This window comes from Hemibagrus wyckioides, linkage group LG26, assembly GCF_019097595.1.
Source record: "Hemibagrus wyckioides isolate EC202008001 linkage group LG26, SWU_Hwy_1.0, whole genome shotgun sequence".
In the NCBI taxonomy this organism is placed as follows: Eukaryota; Metazoa; Chordata; class Actinopteri; order Siluriformes; family Bagridae; genus Hemibagrus; species Hemibagrus wyckioides.
Window position 1 is genome coordinate 13,202,325 of NC_080735.1, and position 23,884 is coordinate 13,226,208.

General features: G+C 40.3%; 1 protein-coding gene across 5 annotated transcripts in view; it reads left to right on the forward strand.

Annotated features, from left to right (window-relative positions):
• The window catches only part of pnpla6 (patatin-like phospholipase domain containing 6), a 33,669-nt gene that overhangs the window by 3,943 nt on the left and 5,842 nt on the right, over positions 1-23,884 (forward strand). For 2 of the 5 annotated variants that reach the window (XM_058380420.1, XM_058380425.1), the window contains exons 2-28: positions 3,865-3,953; positions 6,250-6,300; positions 6,611-6,698; positions 6,811-6,991; positions 7,485-7,625; positions 7,997-8,156; positions 8,797-8,877; positions 8,992-9,120; positions 9,239-9,319; positions 9,516-9,648; positions 10,010-10,084; positions 10,383-10,486; positions 10,930-11,097; positions 11,311-11,388; positions 12,057-12,262; positions 13,700-13,831; positions 13,916-14,039; positions 14,231-14,344; positions 14,425-14,500; positions 14,634-14,783; positions 15,445-15,508; positions 15,691-15,859; positions 16,105-16,287; positions 16,601-16,719; positions 16,888-17,044; positions 17,678-17,794; positions 18,848-18,917. In XM_058380420.1, the coding sequence (XP_058236403.1) occupies positions 3,909-3,953; positions 6,250-6,300; positions 6,611-6,698; positions 6,811-6,991; positions 7,485-7,625; positions 7,997-8,156; positions 8,797-8,877; positions 8,992-9,120; positions 9,239-9,319; positions 9,516-9,648; positions 10,010-10,084; positions 10,383-10,486; positions 10,930-11,097; positions 11,311-11,388; positions 12,057-12,262; positions 13,700-13,831; positions 13,916-14,039; positions 14,231-14,344; positions 14,425-14,500; positions 14,634-14,783; positions 15,445-15,508; positions 15,691-15,859; positions 16,105-16,287; positions 16,601-16,719; positions 16,888-17,044; positions 17,678-17,794; positions 18,848-18,917 (3,196 nt within the window). In that variant the 5' untranslated portion in view covers positions 3,865-3,908. Of the gene's footprint in view, positions 1-3,864; positions 3,954-6,249; positions 6,301-6,610; positions 6,699-6,810; positions 6,992-7,484; positions 7,626-7,996; positions 8,157-8,796; positions 8,878-8,991; positions 9,121-9,238; positions 9,320-9,515; positions 9,649-10,009; positions 10,085-10,382; positions 10,487-10,929; positions 11,098-11,310; positions 11,389-12,056; positions 12,263-13,699; positions 13,832-13,915; positions 14,040-14,230; positions 14,345-14,424; positions 14,501-14,633; positions 14,784-15,444; positions 15,509-15,690; positions 15,860-16,104; positions 16,288-16,600; positions 16,720-16,887; positions 17,045-17,677; positions 17,795-18,847; positions 18,918-21,263; positions 21,381-23,884 lie in introns of all 5 variants that reach the window. The other 3 variants (XM_058380422.1, XM_058380423.1, XM_058380424.1) reach the window with 3 other exon arrangements.

The window sequence follows — 23,884 nt, forward strand, 5'->3', positions numbered from 1 at the left end:
CTGCTGAACTCACTCCTGCTGAACACACACACACTCCTGCTGAACACATACACCCTCCTGCTGAACTCACTCCTGCTGAACACATACACCCTCCTGCTGAACTCACTCCTGCTGAACACATACACCCTCCTGCTGAACTCACTCCTGCTGAACACACACACACTCCTGCTGAACACATACACCCTCCTGCTGAACTCACTCCTGCTGAACACACACTCTTGCTGAGCACACACACTCTTCTGCTGAACATACTCTCCCACTGAACACATACACACACCTGCTGAACACATACACTCTCCTGCTGAACACACACTCCTGCTGTGGTCGTTTGTGTACCGCTGGACTTCATACACATGAATGGTGTTCATTCAACAGTCTGAGATGAGCTAGGAGTAAATCCTGGCACTGTCCGGATATGACAACACAGAGTGGATTTTTCCACACTCAACCCACTCAGTGTAAAAAAAATATATATATATATATTTGGTTTGCTCTTGCTGTTGCAACATCTTCCAGCAGAGTCTGAATCATAGCTCCAGAACATATCCCATAGTCTATCCAGGTAACACAGGGCGTGAGGTGGGAATACACCCAGAATGGGACAACAGTTTATTTCAGGACATCAGGCACACAAATACTGATACACTTACAATCACACCTAGGAGCAATTAGGCCTAGCCAGTCCATCACATAGTCCTGAGGTGGCAGGAAACCCACATGGACACAGCAAGAATGTGACCAATATTAAAGACGACCAAATTCTAGACAGTTGTCATGAGTCAGTAACGAGCAGATAACTCTGCTTTCTCTTAAAACACTCTCTCAGGGTCAATACGCAAACCTGCTTTAGTGAAAAAGTATAAACCACACCTGCCGTTACACCAGTAAACCGAATCAACATAATGATACAGGAATATTTTACAAATAAAGCTGTAGACAGGTAGGTTGTAGCTAGATGGAGTTACATGAAATGATGCTCAGTCTGGTTGCAGCCCAGTGAGGCTGTTTTCCTCGAATCTGCTGCAGATCCTTGTGATATCAAGTAGACAGTATCAGATTCATTCTTTTATTAACGGTACACATGTTTGTTGTCAAAACAAAGGGATAGTGTTATTCATAACTTTCTGGCTTGCTCTGTGTTCTCCATACATGTCATGATGCATTATAGGAGACAAATCAGTGAGGTAAATGTTGGCGAGGAGACTTTGTATGAGTACCAAACACAGGGGTGCCAATAATTCTGACGTGTTTTTGTTTGATAAAAATATCTACAGGTTTTTTTTTTTATTAGAATAAATTTCCTTAATTTAAAGATTCAGATTAACTTAAACCGATCAGGCATAACATTATGAGCGGTGATGTGAGTAACACTGATGATCTCCTCATCATGGCACCTGTTAGTGGGTGGGATATATTAGGCAGCAAATGAACATTTTGTCCTCAAAGTTGATGTGTTAGAAGCAGGAAAAATGGACAAGTGTAAGGATTTGAGCAAGTTTGACGAAGGGCCAAATTGTGATGGCTAGACCACTGGATCAGAGCATCTCCAAAACTGCAGCTCTTGTGGGGTGTTCCCGGTCTGCAGTGGTCAGTATCTATTAAAAGTGGTCCAAGGAAGGAACAGTGGTGAACCGGTGACAGTGTCATGGGCGGTCAAGGCTCATTGATGCACGTGGGGAGTGAAGGCTGACCCGTGTGATCCGATCCAACAGACGAGCTACTGTTGCTCAAATTGCTGAAGAAGTTAATGCTGGTTCTGATAGAAAGGTGTCAGAATACACAGTGCAGGACGGGTCAGGGCTGTTTTGGCAGCAAAAGGGGGACCAACACAATATTAGGCAGGTGTTCATAATGGTATCCTTGGTCGGTGTCTATTCAGTGTAAGATTAAGCTTGCTAACCATAAGCTGTATTTAACCCATTTTTATCAATAGTGTAAGAAATTCTATAGCAGATCTTACATCACTTTTTCAGTTTGTCACCTGTCTCAAAAATTCAGGTTAGCTCATGTTAGCTAGCTTGAAGATTAACGTGAACATTATTAATGTAAATATTTATGAAGATTTATAAATCCTGTCAGAGGTCACCTCAAGTTAGCTTAAGTTAGCTAGCTAATGCTAGCAGTACAGATTAGCAGCAACATTTATGAATATGACTTAACGATTTTTCATTCTGTCAGGTTAGCATGTTAGCTAGTTTCCCGGGCTGAGCAGTAAAGATCTGAAAATATAGTTTAAAAATTCTCACAGAAACTGTCACATTAGTTAGCTAACTAGTAAAAATCTGTGAAGATACACACATATATGTGATTATGTAAATATATGAATCAAATGATTTGTATTCCTCTTTTTATTTGACCCAATTCTTCGTGACTAGTGTTAGTCTCATGTTGTGCATTTTCTCATTGCATCTTCAAAATAAAAACAAGAACTGGTCCGACCATTTCTGCTTGGGTTCTAGTTTATTTTTCACCAACATGATGAGAGAAACACTATAACCAACACGATGGTGACAAAAAAGGGAATTAAATCATCATTTTAGTTTGAAGCGACTTTACTAAGGCCAGCAAGGCAGAAGGGCTTTTATTACGGTTCCTCTGATTGGTATAGCCAGCACATTAAATGGTATTTCCAATAGCCAGGATTTTCCAGGTTTACAGGTTATTATATTTGGCTTTAGGAAAAACCCTGTTCTAGTTTTCTGAAGCGAAAAGTTCTGTTGTATTGCGCAGTACAAAAAGCCATTTTGTTTCAGCCTTAACTTAATCCCAGCCTTGACTTTTTAATTCCCACAACTATCTTGCCCTTGTTTCTAGTAAGATGGTTAAAGCTTTTTCTCGCAGGGACTGTCGACTCGGCTCCTTTAAATCTTTCATGCTTGAGTTGTTTTCTGTTTCACTTTGTATAAAAGCTTCTGCCCTGAATGAGTATTAGTTGTTCACTGAGGCCATTATAATTGATTTAAAAAGTGACTTTTATTGTGTTAAGCTGATGTCCTCAGACACTGAGAGTAGTCTACCGTTACTTGCTGTATTGTAGGCGTGTTGTTAATGGATTGTAATTTGAGCACCAATGGCAGTTGGCGATTTTGCTGACACAGTTCGCATCCGAGAGAAAATGTAGGAAATTTCCAAGAGATGCTTTAGTCAGACGTAGAGGAGTGGGAATGTCAACGGCAAAGATCGAGAGATGTATGATGTAAATCTAGAGGTGTGGTGGATAACCAGAGATCTGAGAGAGATCAAGAGAGAGTGTCTCAGACCAGTGTTTCACCATCACTGGAGTATCTCCATGTCTTAATGGGGTTCTTCAGAAGCAACCACATGTCCAAGAGTTCTGTCGTAATTGGCATCAGCCTAGATTGGGTATCAAACTCGGAACTTCTCTTGAAACATGGCTTGCTAGACTATGTTTTTCAAAATATTTCAGGATTGTCTGCACAGGATTTTTGCCCAGTGTTAGGATAGACATAAAATAGTGTCAGGGGTAAATCAGGTTCAGCCATATTGATCCTGACAAGCTCCATTGTCTGTAGGTCTGCTGGATCGCTCGTCAGTCCACTGACAGGGCTCACAGGTCATGACTCTGGAGATAGATATATGCATTCAAAGGCAATAATTTGCCCCACCAAGGTTTTTCAGTAGAATTTTACAATGTCAGAAATAAAAAAGGGAGTTTGTTCTGCTTTGACTGCCCCAGTGTGGGGTAGCTGCTAGAGTTACTAAATGGAAAGATGACGAGACAGGAGTGAATACTGTTTACACGAATATTGCGTGAAAGATGGAGACTGTGCTAGCATGTGGCTGATTTGCATGTGATGGCATGTTGCATGATACCCCTTGCTTTACTGTGTGTGTGTCTTGCAGCGCGATTTGTTCATGGACCAGTTGTGTGAAGTGCCACTGTTAGAATGGGACAGAGCACCTCGGGACCAGAGTCCCAAGAAACACTAGAGGTGAGCATGCTGGCCCTTCCTTTAAATATATGACATATGACGAGACAAAGACAATCGAAATATATACACAATATCTATTGCACAAAATAAAAAAGATAATAATTTGAAATCCAGCCCATGTTCTGCCTGTCTGTCGAAAACCACTTGGCTGATTGTGAAAGCATTAAAATATAAAATAAAATCCTTGAAACAATTCACATAAAGAGCTCCAGGAAATATTAGCAAATGTGAAAGTACATCCATTATTTATCTTCCAAGGCTTTTTTTTATTCCTTTTCATACTCCTAATCTGTATACATGTTTACACCAGATATCTGTTGTACTTCATATCGCATTTCCCTCCTCTCTCATGCCTCTTAGAAATAAATTAAATTGCAAACATGCAAATTTCACACAATCCTTTGAAACCTGAATGGCTTTGCATTTCCTTCTATTTTTTTAAAGAAAGAAACCCTTTTTATTTCAATCCCGTCCTTTTACTCGATGACCAGCTGTCATCGTCCCCTCCATCTGACCTTCCAGTGACCTGTTAGTGCTACCAGATGTTCTTTCTTTTCTTCATCCAGTCAGTCCTTTTATCATTTTGATCGATTTGCTGCTTTCTAAAAGACGATTGGCCAGGGATGCGTTCACCTGACCACAGGAATGAGTTCTGCCTTTCTTTGCTGTTGTCCTTATTTACTAGTTTATATTACAAAGTAGATACAGGAAGAGGAACAGGTCGAGTTTCGCAAGATAACCGCTTATCTGTTCTCAGCCTTTTCCTCTTGCACAGTGCAGTTGGTGTAACATGACATGGCAGAGCGAATGAGATTGATGGCAGATAAAAACACATGCGCTGTGTAAATATGGGTGTGACTGGTATAGTAAGATGCCCAGAGTGCATGTCTTTAGGAAGAAAACTTACTTGGCTGAACTACACAGTTATAAGCTGATTAAGAGACTTGGATTTTAATGCTCTGCACTTCTCCATTTTCCACCCTATAGTTTCTGCTTATTTACTCAGCTCTGCCTTCATGTTATTTCTCAAATACAGCATGCCGATGATGCATTCTTGCACCACAGAAGTTGTCTCAGAGAGAGAGCGAGAGAGAGAGAGAGAGCAATCAAATGACCAAAAAATACAGAAGCTGAAATGTCTAATTAGTTTATGTGCCTTTTATTAGAAGTGTACAGAGAGTTGTTTAGGAAAAGAATGACCGATGGAAAGATGTGGACAGGAATGCCGGAGTAGGAGTCTGTGAAAGAGTGTAGGATTGAGGACTGAGCAGAAATCAGGATAGAGGAGTAATGATTTCCATGTTCAAGGCCAGGGTGGTGAAGCTGAGGAGTTACTGATACCGCCTTAACGGTGCAAGCTGAATTGTTTTCTTCTTCTTATATGATAGCAGTTTGCTAAAACGTTTTTTTTTTTTGACATGTCAAGCTTTTTTAATCCGTCTATAGTTACATATAATGTTGTAGAATTTCATGTTACTGAGAAACCAGAAACCATTACAGGGATGATTTGATCCCTTTGGATCCGAGCTCTAAGTGTTCTGAGTTCCCAGTGTGATCACTTCTTCTTTTTGTCATTGACCTACCTGATCCTTCCAGAAGCTCCACCCCTGGTTGGAGTCTCGTCTCTTGGTAGTGCTCAGTGATGCTGGGGATAGATCTGCATCGACAGTCTGTGACCTAGGGGACTGCTGTGGATAGAACCACTTGGGGACTAATCACTGCAGCTTTCGGAAAGGAAGGAATTAGTGTTAAGTCAATAATGAACTCAGAAATTCCACTGACCTATAAGTTCCTTGGTTGCATTGGAAGAAAGGACATTATTTACATTTACATTGTTTACTGTCCAGTGTCACCTAAAATGAGGATCCCTTCTGAGCCTGGTTCCTCTCAAGGTTTCTTCCTCAGTCGTTCTTCCCGTCGCCTCAGGCTTACTCATTAGGGATTAAAATGTAAAATGTTAAAATTGTTACACAAATAAACTGAATTGAAAAACGAAAGATTTCCTGAGGTAAAAACTACAATTTCTTTGCATAAATGTAAAAAGTACTCTTACAGAAATCTTCATCATATCAACGATTAAACATTTTATTATTAGCCTTAGATTATACACGTTTACACGATTATACATGTTTACATGATTATACACGTTTACACGATTATACACAATACATGTTTCTGTGTAAATGGTCACAAATATAAGATTTAATAAATATTAGAATTAATATAAAGCTTGAAGCTGGATCACTATTTTTTAAAAATGATGTATATGTTGTTTGTTTTTGTTTTTCTACAATAGGGAATTCAAAATATAAAGACGTTTGTGGAGGACCAGCTACAGACCAGCATGGTTCGTATACATCACATTACACAAATAGCTGAGGAGCAAATGTGAAGATCAGCAGGAAATTCTGAACGATTTACTGAATAAGGAAATCCAGAATTATTACGTGATTAGTAGAGATGATACTGCAAGAACAGTGACTGCTATGTACCTAGAAATATACTACACTATATCATTTAAAATACTCTATTGTAGTGTAGTGAATTTTCCAAAAGCTTCCACCAGGCTTTATCCAAATTCCTAATCGTTGAAGTTCTCCATTCTTAGTTCGTGACTATTTTATATTTTTATTTCTATTCCCTTCTGTCTTTCAAAGATGGTGGGAATAGTGCTCGGTGCCGGCATCTCCATCGTCCTCATCGCCACCTTCATCTTCTTCGTGCTGCGCAGGATTCACCTTCGGAGTGAGTCGCCTGTAGCGTTGTCGTCTAGAATGCTCTAATCTGCTTTTTTATTTGTCTACAGCGATTTCTATTGATGTCTAATGTGATCCTTTTTTTGTGCTTTTTTTTGCAGACCTCGCGGCTCAAGAAGCCCCCAAATACCGCTTCCGCAAAAGAGACAAGGTTTTGTTCTATGGCAGGAAGATCATGAGGAAAGTCTCTCAGTCCACCTCGTCTTTAGTCGGAACGTCGTCTTCCTCTTCCTCCCGTCCGAGACTGAAGAAGAAGCAGAAGATGCTCAACATTGCCAAGAAGTAAATTGAATAATAATAATAATAATATAATATATATATATATTAATAAATATAATATAATATAAATATAATAAATATAATAGCAAGGCTGTTGGGTGATGTTTTGTCATCTCTCTCTCTCTCTCTCCTCCTTTTTTTTTCTCTACCCCCCACCTCTCTGTACTCATCCTACCTGTCTCTGTTTCTCTCTGTCTCTGTACCCATCTCACCTGTCTCTGTCTCTGTCTCTCTCTCTCTCTCTCTGTCTGTACCCATCTCACCTGCTCACCTGTCTCTGTCTCTCTGTTTCTCCCCTCTCTCTCGCTCCCTCTCTGTCTCTCTCTCTCTGTCTGTCTGTACTCATCTCACCTATCTCTCTCTCTCTCTCTCTCTCTCTCTCTCTGTTTCTCTCTCTCTCTCTCTCTCTCTCTCTCTGTCTCTCTGAATTTCTGTCTCTCTCTCTCTGTACTCATCTCACATCTCTCTCTCTCTCTCTCTCTCTCTCTCTCTTCAGGATCCTGCGCTTTAAGAAGGAGGTGCCCACACTGCAGATGAAGGAGCCTCCTCCCTCAGTGCTAGAGGCAGATCTCACAGAGTTTGATGTGGCTAACTCACACCTGCCCTCAGAAGTGCTGTACATGCTCAAGAACGTGCGGTAAATACTTCACAATGACTCTGCAGTATGAAGACATTTCCATGCCAGGATTCCAGTAAAAGCAAAAGAATCACATTGCTCTTGTGTTGCTTGAGCTCTGCAGAAAAAAACAGTAAAAAACACACGTGAACATAATTCCAGGCCATATTGTACATCACTTTCAGCAGTGTCTCATAGATTTTATAGACTAAAATCCAATCACTGTCCAATCACAGCTCTGAGCCGTAGTCAGAGGAGTGTGATACTGCAATGTTTCCTTTTTCACACATGAGTGTTATAATGAAAGTCATATATGCTTTATAACATGAGTTAAAATTACATAAATGTAAAGTAAAAGCCAGTGTGTCTCTCTGTTGTGTGTGTGTGTGTAGTGTATTGGGCCACTTTGAGAAGCCATTGTTTCTGGAGCTGTGTAAGCACATGGTGTTCCTGCAGTTCCAGCAGGGCGAATACGTCTTCAGACCCGGACAGCCAGACAGCAGTATCTATGTTGTGCAGGACGGCAAACTGGAGCTGTGTCTTACAGGACAGGTGTGTGTGTGTGTATGTGTGTGTGTGTGTGTGTGTAAGTAGGTGTCTTGCATCCCCAGGCTTGGCCTTTGTTTTTGAATGTGAATATACACTAATCAGGCATAACATTATGAACACTGAGAGGTGAAGTGAATAACACTGATGATCTCCTCATCATGGCACCTGTTAGTGGGTGGGATATATTAGGCAGCAGGTGAACATTTTGTCCTCAAAGTTGATGTGTTAGAAGCAGGAAAAATGGACAAGAGTAAGGATTTGAGCGAGATTGATGAAGGGCCAAATTGTGATGTCTAGACGACTGGATCAGAGCATCTCCAAAACTGCAGCTCTTGTGGGGTGTTCCCGGTCTGCAGTGGTCAGTATCTATCAAAAGTATTTTACCTTTAAGTCCTGCAACATCTTGGTGCCAGATATCACAGCACACCTTCAGGGATCTAGTGGAGTCCATGCCTTGATGGGTGAGGGCTGTTTTGGCAGCAAACAATATTAGGCAGGTGGTCATACTGTTATGCCTGATCAGTATATTTAACAGTAGCCCCATGCAGCTGTAAACAAGGTTATTGTTCTAAACAAGTTACAGAAGAGCGTCTCTCTTTCTCTCTCTCTCTCTCTCTCTCTCTCTCTCTCTCTCTCTCTGAAGGATGGGAAGGATGGAGTGGTGAAAGAGGTGTTTCCAGGAGATTCGGTTCATAGTCTACTGAGCATCCTTGACGTCATCACTGTAAGCCACGCCCACATTTCCGTAAACGTTATGCATGTGGTATGTAAATAAAGTTGCCAAGGTATATCATATAAAAAACCCTTTGTACTGTGTGTCTGTGTGTGTGTGTTACAGGGTCACCAGAGGCCGTATCGGACGGTGTCTGCCAGAGCTGCAGAAGTGTCCACAGTCCTCCGTCTGCCTGTTGAAGCTTTTCTGTCCATCTTCGAGAAATATCCAGAGAGTTTAGTGCGAGTGGTGCAGGTCTGTGTATGTGTGTGTGTGTGTGTGTGTGTATTCTAATATATTTTACTTAAATAAGCTTCTAATATAAATGCGATATGTAGGGCTGTTACAGTAGATGGTCTTTTTCTGTCTGTAGATCATCATGGTGAGGCTGCAGAGAGTGACTGTCCTGGCATTGCACAACTACCTAGGTCTCACTAATGAGCTTTTCTCCCATGTAAGACACCCACACACACATTTCATTGAAAAACAGGATATTGAAATTGTGATTATTTTTCAAAATAAATGAATGCAGCCGAAGCAGCGTGGTTCAGATCATTTCAAATCAACAGACAATAATCTTTGCCATTGTTTATGTTGAAGTTTAAGGTTAGAGTCTTTGCACATCTTTAACATAGATGTTCTTTTCTCAGGAGATGCAGCCACTGCGGTTACCCGTGCTGTCTCCACACGCCAGCCGCACCAGCCCTGTACGCCACAGCAAACGCTTCAGCAGCCTCACCGTGCCAGAGGACCAGCGGGAAGCCGCCGTCCGAGACGCCACCGGTAATAACGCAAAAAATGTAGAGAGCTGGAGGAAGAGACATGGAGTGTTTATTTAGCTCTGACACAATCCAAAAGATTGTTCGTTCAGTTCAGAATTCAACCGGTGTCCGATATCAAAGAAGGTGGCCGTTTATTACTACTTATGATCATAATAATAATAATAATACGAGCAGAATGATCTCAACACCGGGATCACAGATGTCATACATCGGCACGTTTCTGTCTATGGTGTTTATGGTAATGTTGACTTAAATGAAAAAAAGAATAAACCAAATTAGACCTTGAGTCTGCAAAATGAAGCATTTTGCCTTAATTTATTAACGTTAAATTAAACATGCTTTTTCTTGGTTATAAATTTAAGCAGTGGATCATGGGAAGGAAGGCAGCACCATCCCGACCCTGAGCAGGGCAATCTCCATGCCTGTGGACATTGCTGGTGAGTGTGATCTTATTCTGTGTGTGTGTGTGTGTGTGAATGCATTTTTAAGCATATTTGTGTGCAAGTGTGTCTAAAGTGAAACATGTGTCTTTGTGTTTTTGCTAAATCAGGAATAGTTTGTCATTTTAGTGTGTGATACCTAGACACAACATCTAGCATCGTGTCTGATAACAACAGTGACAGGAGTCATGTGATATTAAACTGTGCCTTGAGTCTCACAATTCATGCATTATAATGTGCCGAGAATATTAAGGGTTGCTATGTGTGTGTGTGTGTGTGTGTGTTGGGTTTTCAGGCATGCAAAAGGGCCTGCGTTCAGATTTCGACATGGCCTATGAGCGGGGCCGCATTTCTGTGTCTGCTGAGGATGGAACACAAGCAGCACCCGTATTTTCACGGGTTAGACACACACACACACACACATACACACACACACACACATACACACACACACACACACACACACTGATTTGTTTGACATGCAAATGGCTTAGTCACTCCAGCAAAAAACAACACAGGAAAAAGGTTCAGGGTTTGAAATATTTTAATTTATTCTTTTAATCTGTAAATATAAGACCAACAGCAACTCCTGCCCACACACACATTCACACACACACATTCACACACACACACACACACACGCTCACATATGTATCTACCACAGTTTTTGCAAACGTGTACTCTGTAAAAAGTCCTTAAAAGATGCATGTTTGCAAATTCTAATCCTAAAATGCTGCTTATTTTAAATAAGTGCTAATATATTACTTATATTCATTTTCCCAGAATCTGTGTTAAATAAAGAAATCTGCATTTCTGACTAGTGATATGTTTGTGTATCTCAGGACCAGCGAGAGAGAAGAGTCACAGTAGATGAGGTGCCATCAGGTGTGTACCTATATCCCGAGGAGGAAGTGGGCACAGACAACGTTTATGGTCCGTTGCCAGGACGACCCAACGCCACCCTGTTCGAGGAGGCTCAGAAGGAGTTCCTGAAACTGATGAAAATCGAGGTAGAGTGATGTATACGTACTGCTGTAGGATAGGGATCAAACACACACACACTCACACACACAATTTTAAGCCACATTCCATATCCATGTATAACTTCCAGTTTCAGGTCATTCACAAAATAAAAGATTTGTGTCATTTTCTGAGGTTGACTACTGCTCACTCTGCACCCACACTCTTTTCGTCATCCTTCATTCTTCTGTGTCGTTTATCAGGACCCTGCGCTGCTGAATGGACGAGTGACCTTGCATCATGCCAAAGCAGGCTCCGTCCTGGCCAGACAGGGAGACCAGGTACACCTACTCCTCCACATCCTCCTGTTTTTCCACACATCCTTCATGCTTCTCTCAGGCATATCAAAGCCTTAAGGTCTATTGTTATCTCATCATATGTAAGATGAATATGCTAATTTTTCCCCCTGTAATGATCATGGATGAGCAGAGGGGTGACCAGTGTGTAAATAATGTTAGAATTATTAGAAGAAGATAATAATAATAATCATATACATGTTCAGAGGAGGGAGAGTGAGTATATCGGTAGGAGAATGTTGGACATGGAGCTGCCAGGCATAGAGGAAGGCCAAAGAGGAGGTATATGGATGTAATAAATGAGGATATGAGGCTAGTGTTGAGGATGAAGAAGATAGGGATAGGTGGAGAGAGATGATTCGCTGTGGCCACCCCTGAAGGGAAAAGCCGAAAGAAGAAGAAGATATAATTATTACGTTATTAATTTCATTAATAATTGCCACTTGTTCATTCACAAGCCTTTTTGTTTTTTGAGCACAAGATCTAATCTCTATGATGGGACATTACTGATTGTAAAGAAGATTAATTTCTATTGATTGCTGATATATGAGTGCTCTAAAGCCTTACCATATCTTAACAGCCCAAGCACTATCTGGAGAAATTGTATTGGTGAAAATGAATGAATAAAAGAGTCTCATTTTCCTCTCTATCAGGACGTGAGTCTTCATTTCGTGTTGTCTGGCTGCCTGCACGTCTATCAGCGCATGATCGACAAGCAGGAGGACGTTTGCCTGTTTATAACGCAGCCGGGTGAGATGGTGGGTCAGCTGGCCGTGCTGACCGGAGAGCCTCTCATCTTCACCGTCCGCGCCCTTCGCGACTGCACCTTCCTCAGAATCTCCAAATCTGATTTCTATGAGTGAGTCTGATACATTAAAGTATGAATTTTCACATAAAATAGATTTTTTAAAAAAAATTCTGATTAGTCTGAAAGTGTTGATTTCTTTTAATATTTTCTTTTTAGGAATCTTTAGTGTCAGTGTCTTTCTAACAATCAGAGATAAAGCTGTAACTTTAGGTTTTCTGACACAGGAATGCTGTTTATTAATACAGTGGTACCTCTGTCCTCGACCACCCCTGTGTTAGAATTTTCGGTATTCGATTAGAATTTTTGAGTCAGTTTGACCTCGGTGTATGAAAATATTTCTGGTGTACGACTCGACTGTCAGGAACGTCGGTTCTTGTTTCATACAGGATTGCAACGAATATTGATTAACGAATTTTCATTTAAGGGGGGCTCAGCCCCCAATGAGGGTGTAATAGTAAAAATAAAAAAATAATAAATAAATAAAATAAAGGACTAACAGGGTAGGATAATAACTAATTGCAGCATTCTACTGTATTGCATAGATGTGTATAACATTAGAGTACTGAACAAGCCAAATAGGAGTCTTCCTGATCACACACACACACACACACACTTGTCCTCTGATCCTCGCTCTGCGACACCGCGGTCTGCGCTGAAGGACGGGGAGGAGCCGAAGTCTGCCGCCATTTTCATATGAAATTTAAAGGGGACCGAGGCGATCACCAATTTGTGTAGAGTTTATGGAGAATCACAGAATTTTGAATGGAAAGCGTGTGCAGCATGGGTGTCGCTAGGCCATTTTTAGGGGGGGCTTTAACATTTGTACTTAGCCCCCCTAAAAATGGCCTAGTGACGCTCATGCTGCACACGCTTTCCATGCTGGCGTAAACAATAGAGATGAAGCAGTTTACTCGGGTCCTCTGTTCTGAAAGCATCATCTCTGAGTGCTTGTGTTATAACCCAACGCTATCTTTTGTGGTATAATTTCAGTAGCCATGTCTCCGAAAAAGGGGAAATCAGGCATCAGTGTTGCCGAGAGGAAAGTTGTGAGATCAACCATCGAGTTGAAACAGATTAATTTGTTTTACATTATATCCTATTGGGAAAAATAATTCGGTTTTCAACCAAATCGGTATTCGACCAGACTTTTGGAACGAATTAAGGTAACATAGCAGATTAGGAGATTTAATGTAGGCTTCTAGAAACGATGTTCCTCAGGGGTTCTTTAGATTAGATTTAGATTTAAAGGTTTTTTAGGTTGGAATCCTGTCTGAGGATTCTATGAACTGGATAACCTCCAGCCAATGAAAAAGCCAGATTGTAAAAGTCTCAGATCTAAATCATGGAAGTTCCGAATGGTTTTCAAGGGTTATTATGGCCTGAAGTTCATCACAGATTCAAATAGACCACTTTCTTAACACAAGAATTCAAAATTAGAGTGTTACTTGCTTTCACTGTGCTGAATGACGCTTGTGTGTGTGTGTGTAGGATCATGAGGGAGCAGCCCAGTGTGGTCCTGAGTGCAGCTCACACTGTAGCCACCCGCATGTCTGCATTCGTCAGGCAGATGGATTTTGCCATAGACTGGATGGCTGTGGAGGCTGGACGCGCTCTCTACAGGTACCTCACTACTGGATTTAGAAACACGTCCTGAATTCAATCAAGCTGATTTTCTTACACAGCATGTGCTGTCTTCTTGTTCAGGCAGGACGATCAGTCAGATTGCACATACATCGTGCTGAACGGTCGTCTGCGCTCCGTGATCCGGAAGGCGAACGGAAAGAAGGAGCTGGTCGGGGAGTATGGTAGAGGAGATCTCATCGGAGTGGTGAGTTCATTTAATTAACAAATGTCTTGAACTTGACCTCCAAAGTTTACTTTGTACATAGTGTATGCCTCCAGGGTTGGGGAGGCATGCTTCTAGGTTTTTTCCAGGTACCCCAAGCACAGAGACTTGTGTTGTAAGCTGATTGGTATTTTCTGTGTATCTATATATATGTGTGTATATATGATTTTCAGGTAGAGGCTTTGACCAGGCAGCCACGAGCGACGACAGTTCACGCAGTCCGAGACACAGAACTGGTGAAGCTTCCAGAAGGAACATTAAACAACATCAAGAGACGTTATCCTCAGGTACAGCACACACACCTCACGTAATAAATATAATCATTAATCTGATCTGAAATGATTGATATATTCATGTGTGTGTGTAGGTTGTTACTCGGCTGATCCATTTGTTGGGCCAGAAAATTCTCGGAAACCTTCAGCAGCCCCGTGGACCTTTCTCAGGTCAGTACATCTTCTACATAGGAAAATTACTGCATAGTATGACATAAAGGACCATTTATTCTTCAGATCCTTACAAAAAATATGCATAAGCATTGCAAAAGTCTGTATTTGTGTGAATCTCATCTCTCTGCAGGTTCAGCTTTTAGCTTGCCCAGTATGGCGTCCAGCCCTGATGTCACCAACCCAGCCAGCAACCTCTCCACTGTGGCTGTTCTTCCCGTTTGTGACGAAGTGCCAGTCAATGCCTTTAACCTGGAGCTCAGTCATGCTCTCAGTGCCATAGGTACGAACCACTTAGCTTTTGAATGCTAACTAGCATGAACGCTAGTTCCTGCCTTTGCTGGAGCAGGATACTCCAGGATATGGACTCAAGTGGCCATGAATCTCACTCTACATGCTATATAGCATTCAGACGAGATCATTTAGGATCAATGCTATTGAACATCTCAGGTTTAATAATCAGTGTATATTGAATATTAAATTCATCAGTTGTGGTTCACAGAAAAATATAAAATATAGGATTAATACTTTGTAGCATTGACAAAGACATTACCAAATTGTATAGATTTTTTTATCTGTATATATTTTTAATTATTGTGTATATATATTTTTTATTATATATATATATATATATATATATATATATATATATATATATATATATATATATATATATTTTTTTTTTTTTTTGTTTTTTTTTTATATTGCATATATGTTTTTTAAAAAATGTTATGTATATATATTTTTTATCTATCTCTGTTTACTTTAGAAAACACTGAACATGCTTTTCTGCTACGTTGAATTTTCAATTATTGTTAGAAAACTGGACATTGATGACCTATTGTTTCTTAAATAAAAATTTGGGCCTAACCACTGGACCTTGATTATAATATGAATCATGCTTCATGCTATTAAAAAAATGTATTTATATATTTCTTTTTAAGGACCCACTTTACTGCTGACGAGTGATATTATCAGAGAGAGACTTGGAGCGTCTGCTTTAGATAGGTAAGAGACAGAGACTGCAAACTGAGTAAAAGGAGTATTAGATTTTATTTTTTATTTATCAGTTTATTCATTTAGTGTTGTGGAATGTCTGTGCAATTTAATTAATCCACACCTTCTGACCAATCCGAAGTGAGAATTCAAAAGACACTGTCATTTCTTCGTCTCTGTCTGTTTTTTCCCAGCATTCATGAGTACAGGTTATCAGGCTGGTTGGCCCAGCAAGAGGACATCAATCGTATAGTTCTGTATCAGACTGACAGCACTATGACTCCTTGGACCCAGCGCTGCATCAGGCAAGCAGACTGCATCCTTATTGTTGGCCTCGGGGACCAGGAGCCCAGTCTTGGCCAGGTGTGTAGTATGACCACATTCATACATACACTAAACTGGTTACACATCCTGTTCATACTCCTGGTTTCATGTTCTTGTTTTTATATTTACTTATCTCATTTTTTATACATTTGAGCATTTGAGAGTTAAGAGCCATGCTCAAGGGTCCAGCAGTGGCAGCTCCTTGGTCCTGGGATTTGAACCTTCCAACCAGTAGTCCAATGTCATAACCACTGAGCTTCCCCTTCCTTCTTTGTTCTTCACAGCTGGAGCAGATGTTGGAAAACACAGCAGTGAGGGCTCTGAAGCAGCTGGTTCTGCTGCACCGTGAAGACGGCCCAGGTCCCTCTAGAACTGTGGAGTGGCTGAACATGCGTAGCTGGTGTTCTGGTCATCTCCATCTCAAATGTCCACGGAGAGTGTTCTCACGCAGGAGTCCCACCAGACTGGTAATGAATTCAGTAACAGTGGTCCAGTGTCTTTACTTTTTTATCATACATGTGAGGAGTGAATTCTGCTGCTGGAATTTTCATAATAATTTTAAAATATTTTATATATTTAATGCTTTTGTACTTATGAAAGCAAGACAATTTTTGCCTTTCATGGTTTATGTGATACAAACACGTGCTCTAATACTGCTGCTGATTTCAATCAGAAATAAAATGCAGTTTTTAAAGTCACAGGCATTCTATAGTGTTTTAAGATATAGTGTAGGTTCTGCTGTGTAATGTGTGTGTGTGTGTGTGTGTGTGTGTTTCACAGAGGGAGGTGTATGAGAAAGTGTTTGAGAAGACAGCAGACAGACACAGTGATTTCTCCCGTCTGGCTCGAGTCCTCACAGGAAACAGCATTGCTCTGGTGCTAGGTGGAGGAGGAGCTAGGTGAGTAGCATCACAGTAGTTTTTGTGAGCCTCTGTCTTTCACACTAATGGGCCATATTAATGTAATCCCACATAGACTATAATAATGAGTGCATCAGGCATTACATTTCTAATAGCTATTATTTTTTGTTCTGCATCTGTTATTCACATATCTGTATATTATCCTAGGGGCTGCTCACATGTGGGCGTGATCAAAGCCATGGAGGAGGCGGGGATTCCTATCGATCTAGTGGGTGGAACGTCTATCGGCTCGTTCATCAGCGCACTGTACGCAGAGGAGAGGAGCGCTGTCCGGGTGAAGCAGAGAGCGAGAGAGTGGTCGAAGGTATAGCGGCTCTGTTTCACTTAACAGTTAGTTAGTGTAGGGAAGAGAGGATCAGCACACAATCAACTTCACTGTGTAAATTAGGATGATGCACTTACACCGACCATTATGACCACCTGACCACTTAATACTGTGTTGGTCCCCCTTTTGCTGCCAAAACAGCCCTGACCCAGCATGCACTGTCTATTCTGACACCTTTCTGTCAGAACCAGCATTAACTTCTTCAGCAATCTGAGCAACAGTCTGTTGGATCGGATCACACGGGCCAGCCTTCACTCCCCTCATGCATCAGTGAGCCTTGACCCTGTCGCTGGTTCACCACTGTTTTTCCTTGGACCACTTTTGATAGATACTGACCACTGCAGACCAGGAACACTCCACAAGAGCTGCAGTTTTGGAGATGCTCTGATCCAGTGGTCTAGCCATCACAATTTGGCCCTTGTTAAATTCGCTCAAATCCTTGCTTCTAACACATCAACTTGCTGCCTAATATAACTAACAGGTGCCATGATGAGGAGATCATCAGTGTTATTCACTTCACCTGTCATAATGTTATGGCTGATCAGTGTATATGTCATTTGACATTTGTTCTCTGTTCTGTTAACATTGTGAACATGTTTCCTTCGTCCACAGGCGATGAACTCTGTGTTTAAAACTGTGCTAGATCTAACCTATCCCATCACCTCCATGTTCTCTGGCTCCGCCTTCAACACCAGCATTTCCAACGTGTTTGAAGACAAGCAAATTGAGGTGAGACATCTTTTGCTTTCTTTCTATTTTTTTTATTGTAGGTAGCAGCACTAGCTATAGCCTCATGATACTGAATCATGAAGTATCTATCGCAGGAGCGTTTATGGGACTGACTCTCAGGAGAACCATAATCCGGCTGCTTCTGTAACCTGGTTTAATGTCTTATGTTTAGTGTTAAATGTTTAAGAGGTAAAGAAGCGAGTAAGAGGTAAAGAAGTGAGTAAGAGGTAAAGAAGTGAGTAAGAGGTAAAGAAGTGAGTAAGAGGTAAAGAAGCGAGTGCAGGCAGGTTGAAATGGGTGGAAAAAGGTGTTGGGGAGTTATAGAAAATTATCGGCGAGAATCAAGGGGAAGGTGTACAAGACGGTGGTGAGACCAGCCATGCTGTATGGTTTAGAGACTGAGGAAGAGACAGGAGTCAGAGCTGGAGGTAGCAGAGCTGAAGATGTTGAGGTCCTCTTTGGGCGGTTGGACAGGATTAGAAATGAGTACATCAGAGGGGACAGCTCATGTCGGACGTTTGGGGGACAAAGTTAGGGAGGCCAGGTTAAGATGGTTTGGACATGTTCAGAGGAGGGAGAGTGAGTATATTGGTAGGAGAATGTTGGACATGGAATTACAATGCAAAAGATATGAAGCATTTCAATAGTGGAAAGAAAAATGCAAAAACATCTTCCCCAGAGTAATGCTTATAAATATTCCTTTGTTTAAATGAAAGCACTTTTGTTGTTAGGCAGAAATTTGAGAATTCGCTGTACAGTCTGTGTGATCGTGTACTATAGAAATGAAAAACAATCATATTAGGGCACGTACATTAGTATAAACACGTAGTATAAATGTAATTTACCCTGCAGTCAATACAAGAGTAAGAGCCATGCTGTTATATTACCACTGTATTACTATATCACAACGTTATATAACCGTGCTGTTATAAGTTAATTACCACTTTCTCACCAGAATTCGACAGCAAAAATGAACGAATTCAGCGTTGTTGTTGTAATCCAGCTATATAAATTTTTTTGCGTTTCATATTTAAGCATTGTTTGATTTTCCAGGACTTGTGGCTGCCTTATTTCAACGTGACCACCGACATCACAGCATCTTCGATGCGGGTGCATAAAGATGGTGAGTCGAGAGCGAGCTTCATGGTTTCTGTTTCATGCTTTCTTGTAACTTTACCATGAGACACATTTATATTACACAGATATACAGTTTATACTACAGACATTTCCAGAATCTACAATTACTGCATTTTACAGGAATTAGGAACTAATATGAACTCTTTTTACCAGAGGCCAAAAAAGTTCTAAAAGCTGTAAAGTTCAGCATTGAATATCTTTGACATGTCACTTCCCAGAGGTGAATAATGGCTCATATGAGATTAGACACTCAGGGCTTTAAGGATGTATTTGTATTTCTGCTTTTTCTGTAGCCTACTAGGGGCAATATATTCATAAATAAAATGTTAGTTATGTTTCAAAGTAAATGTTGATATCAAACCTATTTCTGTTCTCCGTGATGCTCTGTGATGAAGATAAAGGTGTTTATCTTCAATCACTAAAATTCTGTGTAAGGTTATCCAACACACGTCTCACACTGAAAGCCAGCAGAGTCCTGATTCATTTTACTTGCGTCAGTAAAATAACTCATCTGTTTACGCTGATTATAAAAGTCGATTTGGAACTGGTAAAAAGAGTTAAAGAGTGACATAGTTAATGCATTTTACTTCTAATAACTAACTGAATGAAGCAGTAACTGCCTAATAAAAAAGACCTGTCTGAATGTGTTAAAGAAAGTAATAATGATTATTTTTTTAATAAATATCATGTACATTATTAATGCTGTGCAGCAGCTTAAATCCTATTTAAGGGTCGATGCTAGACTGGGGGTTAAAGATATAAGATGTGCCGTTATTACACTGTGAGTTCTGGAGAATGGTCATTCCTTATGGTCATGCTTATACGTTTCCCTCCATCTTACTGAAATATTAGTGCTTCAACTGCCTCGATAACTGCTTTTGACTCTCGAGATGATGGACCACCACCATATTCCCAAATCCACATCATTAGCTAATTAAATTAAATCAGCAGGCGATATAAACTCTTTTAAAATGCAGCATAAATGTGACGCAGTGGATTTGGGGGTCGTACGTGGTCATTCAGACTCACTAGTTCTTCCTCTCTGGTTTGTGGGGCTGCATGACATGCTTGGCATTACTAATATAAATCCAAATCCTGTCCTTCTATCTTTCTCTCTTTCTTTTTTTGTCTTCTTTCATTTCCTTCCACATTCCATATCCACATCCATTTTTTACTCAGTTTTATCCATTGTACCCATCCGCTTTCATCAGGCCTCTATATATCTTCATTCATATAGCATTGTCACATCTGTTAATTAGCCATCATTAGGTGTAGAGGTTGTGCTAGTGTTTCTTTTGCTAGTAGGGTTGCAGAGAAGGGTTGTGTCCCACGCATCACTTTTGGAGCTGCTCTTCTAGCGGTAGTCTGCTGTTGTAGCTTTGCTCACAAAGCACTAATCCCGTGACATGACCAGTTTCTCATATCTTGATTTTGACCTTCATCTGTTATCAGGGGACGGTTCATGGTCCAGGTGTTGATGGTCCATGTTGATGCTGCTTTCTTTCCTTATTGAACCATTACACTGATAGAATGAATGATTTCTGTTTTTGTTAATGGCTGATAGTTTCATATGAAGTGTGTGTAGGCTGTAGTAGTACTAAAGAATATTCCAGCAACTTTTAACCTAGTCTCTATCCATTGCATCCACTTTAGCTGGCAAAATGAGGCATTACCATGGACAGGAATTTCCCTCAATTAAAAAAATAAACAGCATTACATAATTAAATAACATTACTGTTATTGTTGGGCTTGCTTTATTTCTCCCTTTACTTCTCCTCTCTCTCTCTCTCTCTCTCTCTCTCTCAATCTCTTCTTCCCATTGAATTGACTTGAATTGACTATCATCTGTAACAGTGCATTTCTGTGTGCTAACCGCTGCAGTATCTTCACATATACAACAGATGTACACCTTTTTAAGATATTAATTAAGACTCGTTTAGAAACGTTAATCAGTAAATCTGTTCATTTCTTTCTTGATCGAATAAGTGTATGGGAATCCTAGTGATGTTATGGGTTATGGAGAAATCACTCCGGGCAGTTTTTTGAGTATCATTTTATTTTTTATTTTATCCTTTTATCACTTCAACAATATATTTACCTTTCATTTGATATCTCATTTCCCCTGTAATTCTTTGCATGTGTGTCCTTATCTTTGTGCATCTCTGCCTCATTTGACTTATTCCTCTTTTTGTTATAGTCTCTCTCTCTCTCTCTCTCTCTCTCGCTCTCTCTCTATCTATCTCTCTCTCTCTATCTATCTATCTATCTATCTCTCACACACAACCGACACAGGGTTTGGCTTTGATTCCCTCTACATCTTCATTTTTGCCAGGCTGTGTGTGGCGCTATGTTAGAGCCAGTGCCTCCTACACCCCCTATTTACCTCCTCTCTGCGATCCCAAGGATGGCCACCTCCTCGTGGATGGTTGCTATGTAAACAATGTCCCAGGTCAGCGATAATACCCCCCCCCTTTACACCCTGAAAATCCCTACACCAACAAGAAACCCCTAAAAAAAAAAACAACCCACAACCTCTATGGTGACCGCTCACTCAGCCTCCCCTCATTTTTTGGTACTAACCCAGTATTGACCAGGTGGACATTGGGAACCCATGGCTTGGAAGGAAAGATTAAATCGTCTAACGTGAGATGGAGCAGAAGAGAGTGACTCGGTGATGTTAGCGTGTTAATAATCTGGGGTTTTTTTTTTTAAAGGAATGGTTGGACCAAAGATGTTTGAGCATTTAATCGTCAGGCCATTCCTTTAATACTAAATTTAAAGATAATTAAATCCTTCTAAGCAAATTTGCGCTAATAAAAGGGAGATGTAGTTTGTTCTTTCCCAGATACACCACTAAAGATGGTATGTGTGCATGTACCTGCAAGCTTTGAGCTTTTGCCTGTCCTTGTAGCACACTTAACCCAAGCCAGCCTTAAAAGATTACTACACATTGTTGATATTGATGTCTTGTTTGTTTGTTTGTTTGTTTGAGGGTGGCTATTTTGCATAATATATTTTGTTAGCTAAAAACAGCTAGCTGGCACCATTATGTTGGTGGTTTATTAACTTAAGAGATAGAGTGTAACATTTCTGATCTGATTTGCTGTTAAACAAGACAAGTGTTAGGTCATAAAATGTAAGAGCCAATCATTTTTGAATATGCAAATTGTTTACGAAAGAGAAAGGGTTTTAATTTAGGGGTGGTTCTAATTTGCATATTTTTAGATTTCTGGATGAAGATTTCTGTAAATGTTTATGTCAAGCAGTTAAACTTCTAATATGTAAATAAGTATAGTCCTTTAGACATTTTCAGACTAATTGTGGTAGGCTGTGGCAGTGTGGGTTGAAGGCATGATTTGGGTTTCTTGGAGTATATGATAAGTTTGGGCAGTTCATCACATCTGGTTATGTACAAAAGAAATCAATAATTATCAACTTTATAAAGCATAGCTGTGTCAGTGGGAAGCCCTGCTTGCTGTTTTATTCGTTCTGCCATTAAGCTTGTTCTGTCTTTGCATGGATGCATCAAAGCGTACTTCTGCAGTACGCTTCCTCTGCGTAAGCTAATGTGTGTCTTGTGCAACCGTCTTGTTTGCATGAGTCCAACTAATGTGAGCATTTAGTTCTTTTGCAATGCACGCTGGGACAAAACAGGAATGTTTTCTTCAAATGCATGGCTACTTAACAGATGCACTCCACACCTCACACTCCGACTTGTTTGAGAAACGTTTTCTTTGGCTCGGTCGTACGCCCTTTATATTCACTCTGTGATCAGATCAAACCTCTCTCTGTAATTTTCTTTCTCTATGGTGCTCCATCTCTCCTTCCAACCCATGTTGCTACCACAGCTCTCCTGCACCCTGCTGGTCGAGCTCAGCACCGCAGGCCGAGTCTGGCTGGCTGAACCTGACATGTTCACTGAGACTGACTGTAAAACACTGGCTCCTCAAAGCTCTCTGCTGTGGAATATTAGTGACCAAAGCATCGTTTACATGGCACCTACATATAAGTGAATATAAATCTGTATGAAATAGGATAGATATAGATGTAAGCAGACCGCTAATAGGCACTTGGTTATCAAAATGATTGATGTCAGAGGGAAGATTTTCTCAGATATCCTGTCAGGTTAGCTAAGGTGTAGTGTAGTAGTGAAGACGATAAGTGTTTTATTCCTCCTTACTAACAAAGTTATAAGTGACTTATATGTTAAAATGTTCAGGATTGACATTAATATAAACTGGAATTATCATTTATGGATCTTTAAATTCCCTCAGAAATCCTGTCAGGTTTGTTAATATTTAGCTGTGTTGTGTAAACAATAGAGGTTACGAACAAATATGAAGATAGATAGCGTAGGAATTGCCTGTAGCGTAGGAGTGCTACCAGGATAGTTTACTTTAGTAAGCTGGTTAGCATTAGCAGTGCTGCTTACAAGATTTATGAGTATATCTGGAAAAGGTTCCTCCAAAATAATCCTGTCAGTTTAGCTAATGGCTAGCTGGCCAGAGATATCAGTAACACCTTTCAACATTTACCTCAGAGTTCCTGTCAGATTAGCACATATTAGCTATGTATCTATCTAGCATAGAAAAATCCTCTCAGAAATGCTGATAATCTGTCAGGTTAGCTTATAGTAGGGTTTAGTAGTGAAGATTATTAAGATTTTATATCTGACAGATTTATTCAATAATCCCGTCAGGTTTCCATCTATTCACTTTTAACAGCAATGACGAAGACTTGACCATGACCTGTGGTCAGGAAACCTCATGTTTCCAAGCTGACCAGCATTAATTAAAAAATTATGAGCATTTATAAATGTCTTGCTAACAAAAATCTAAATACTGTACATGTGTATATATGAGTGTCTGCTTGTATCTATATAAATACATCATTTTAAAAAATTAGCTCCAAGCTCAATGTGAGGCAGAGAGTTTGAAGTCTGTGTTTTTAAGT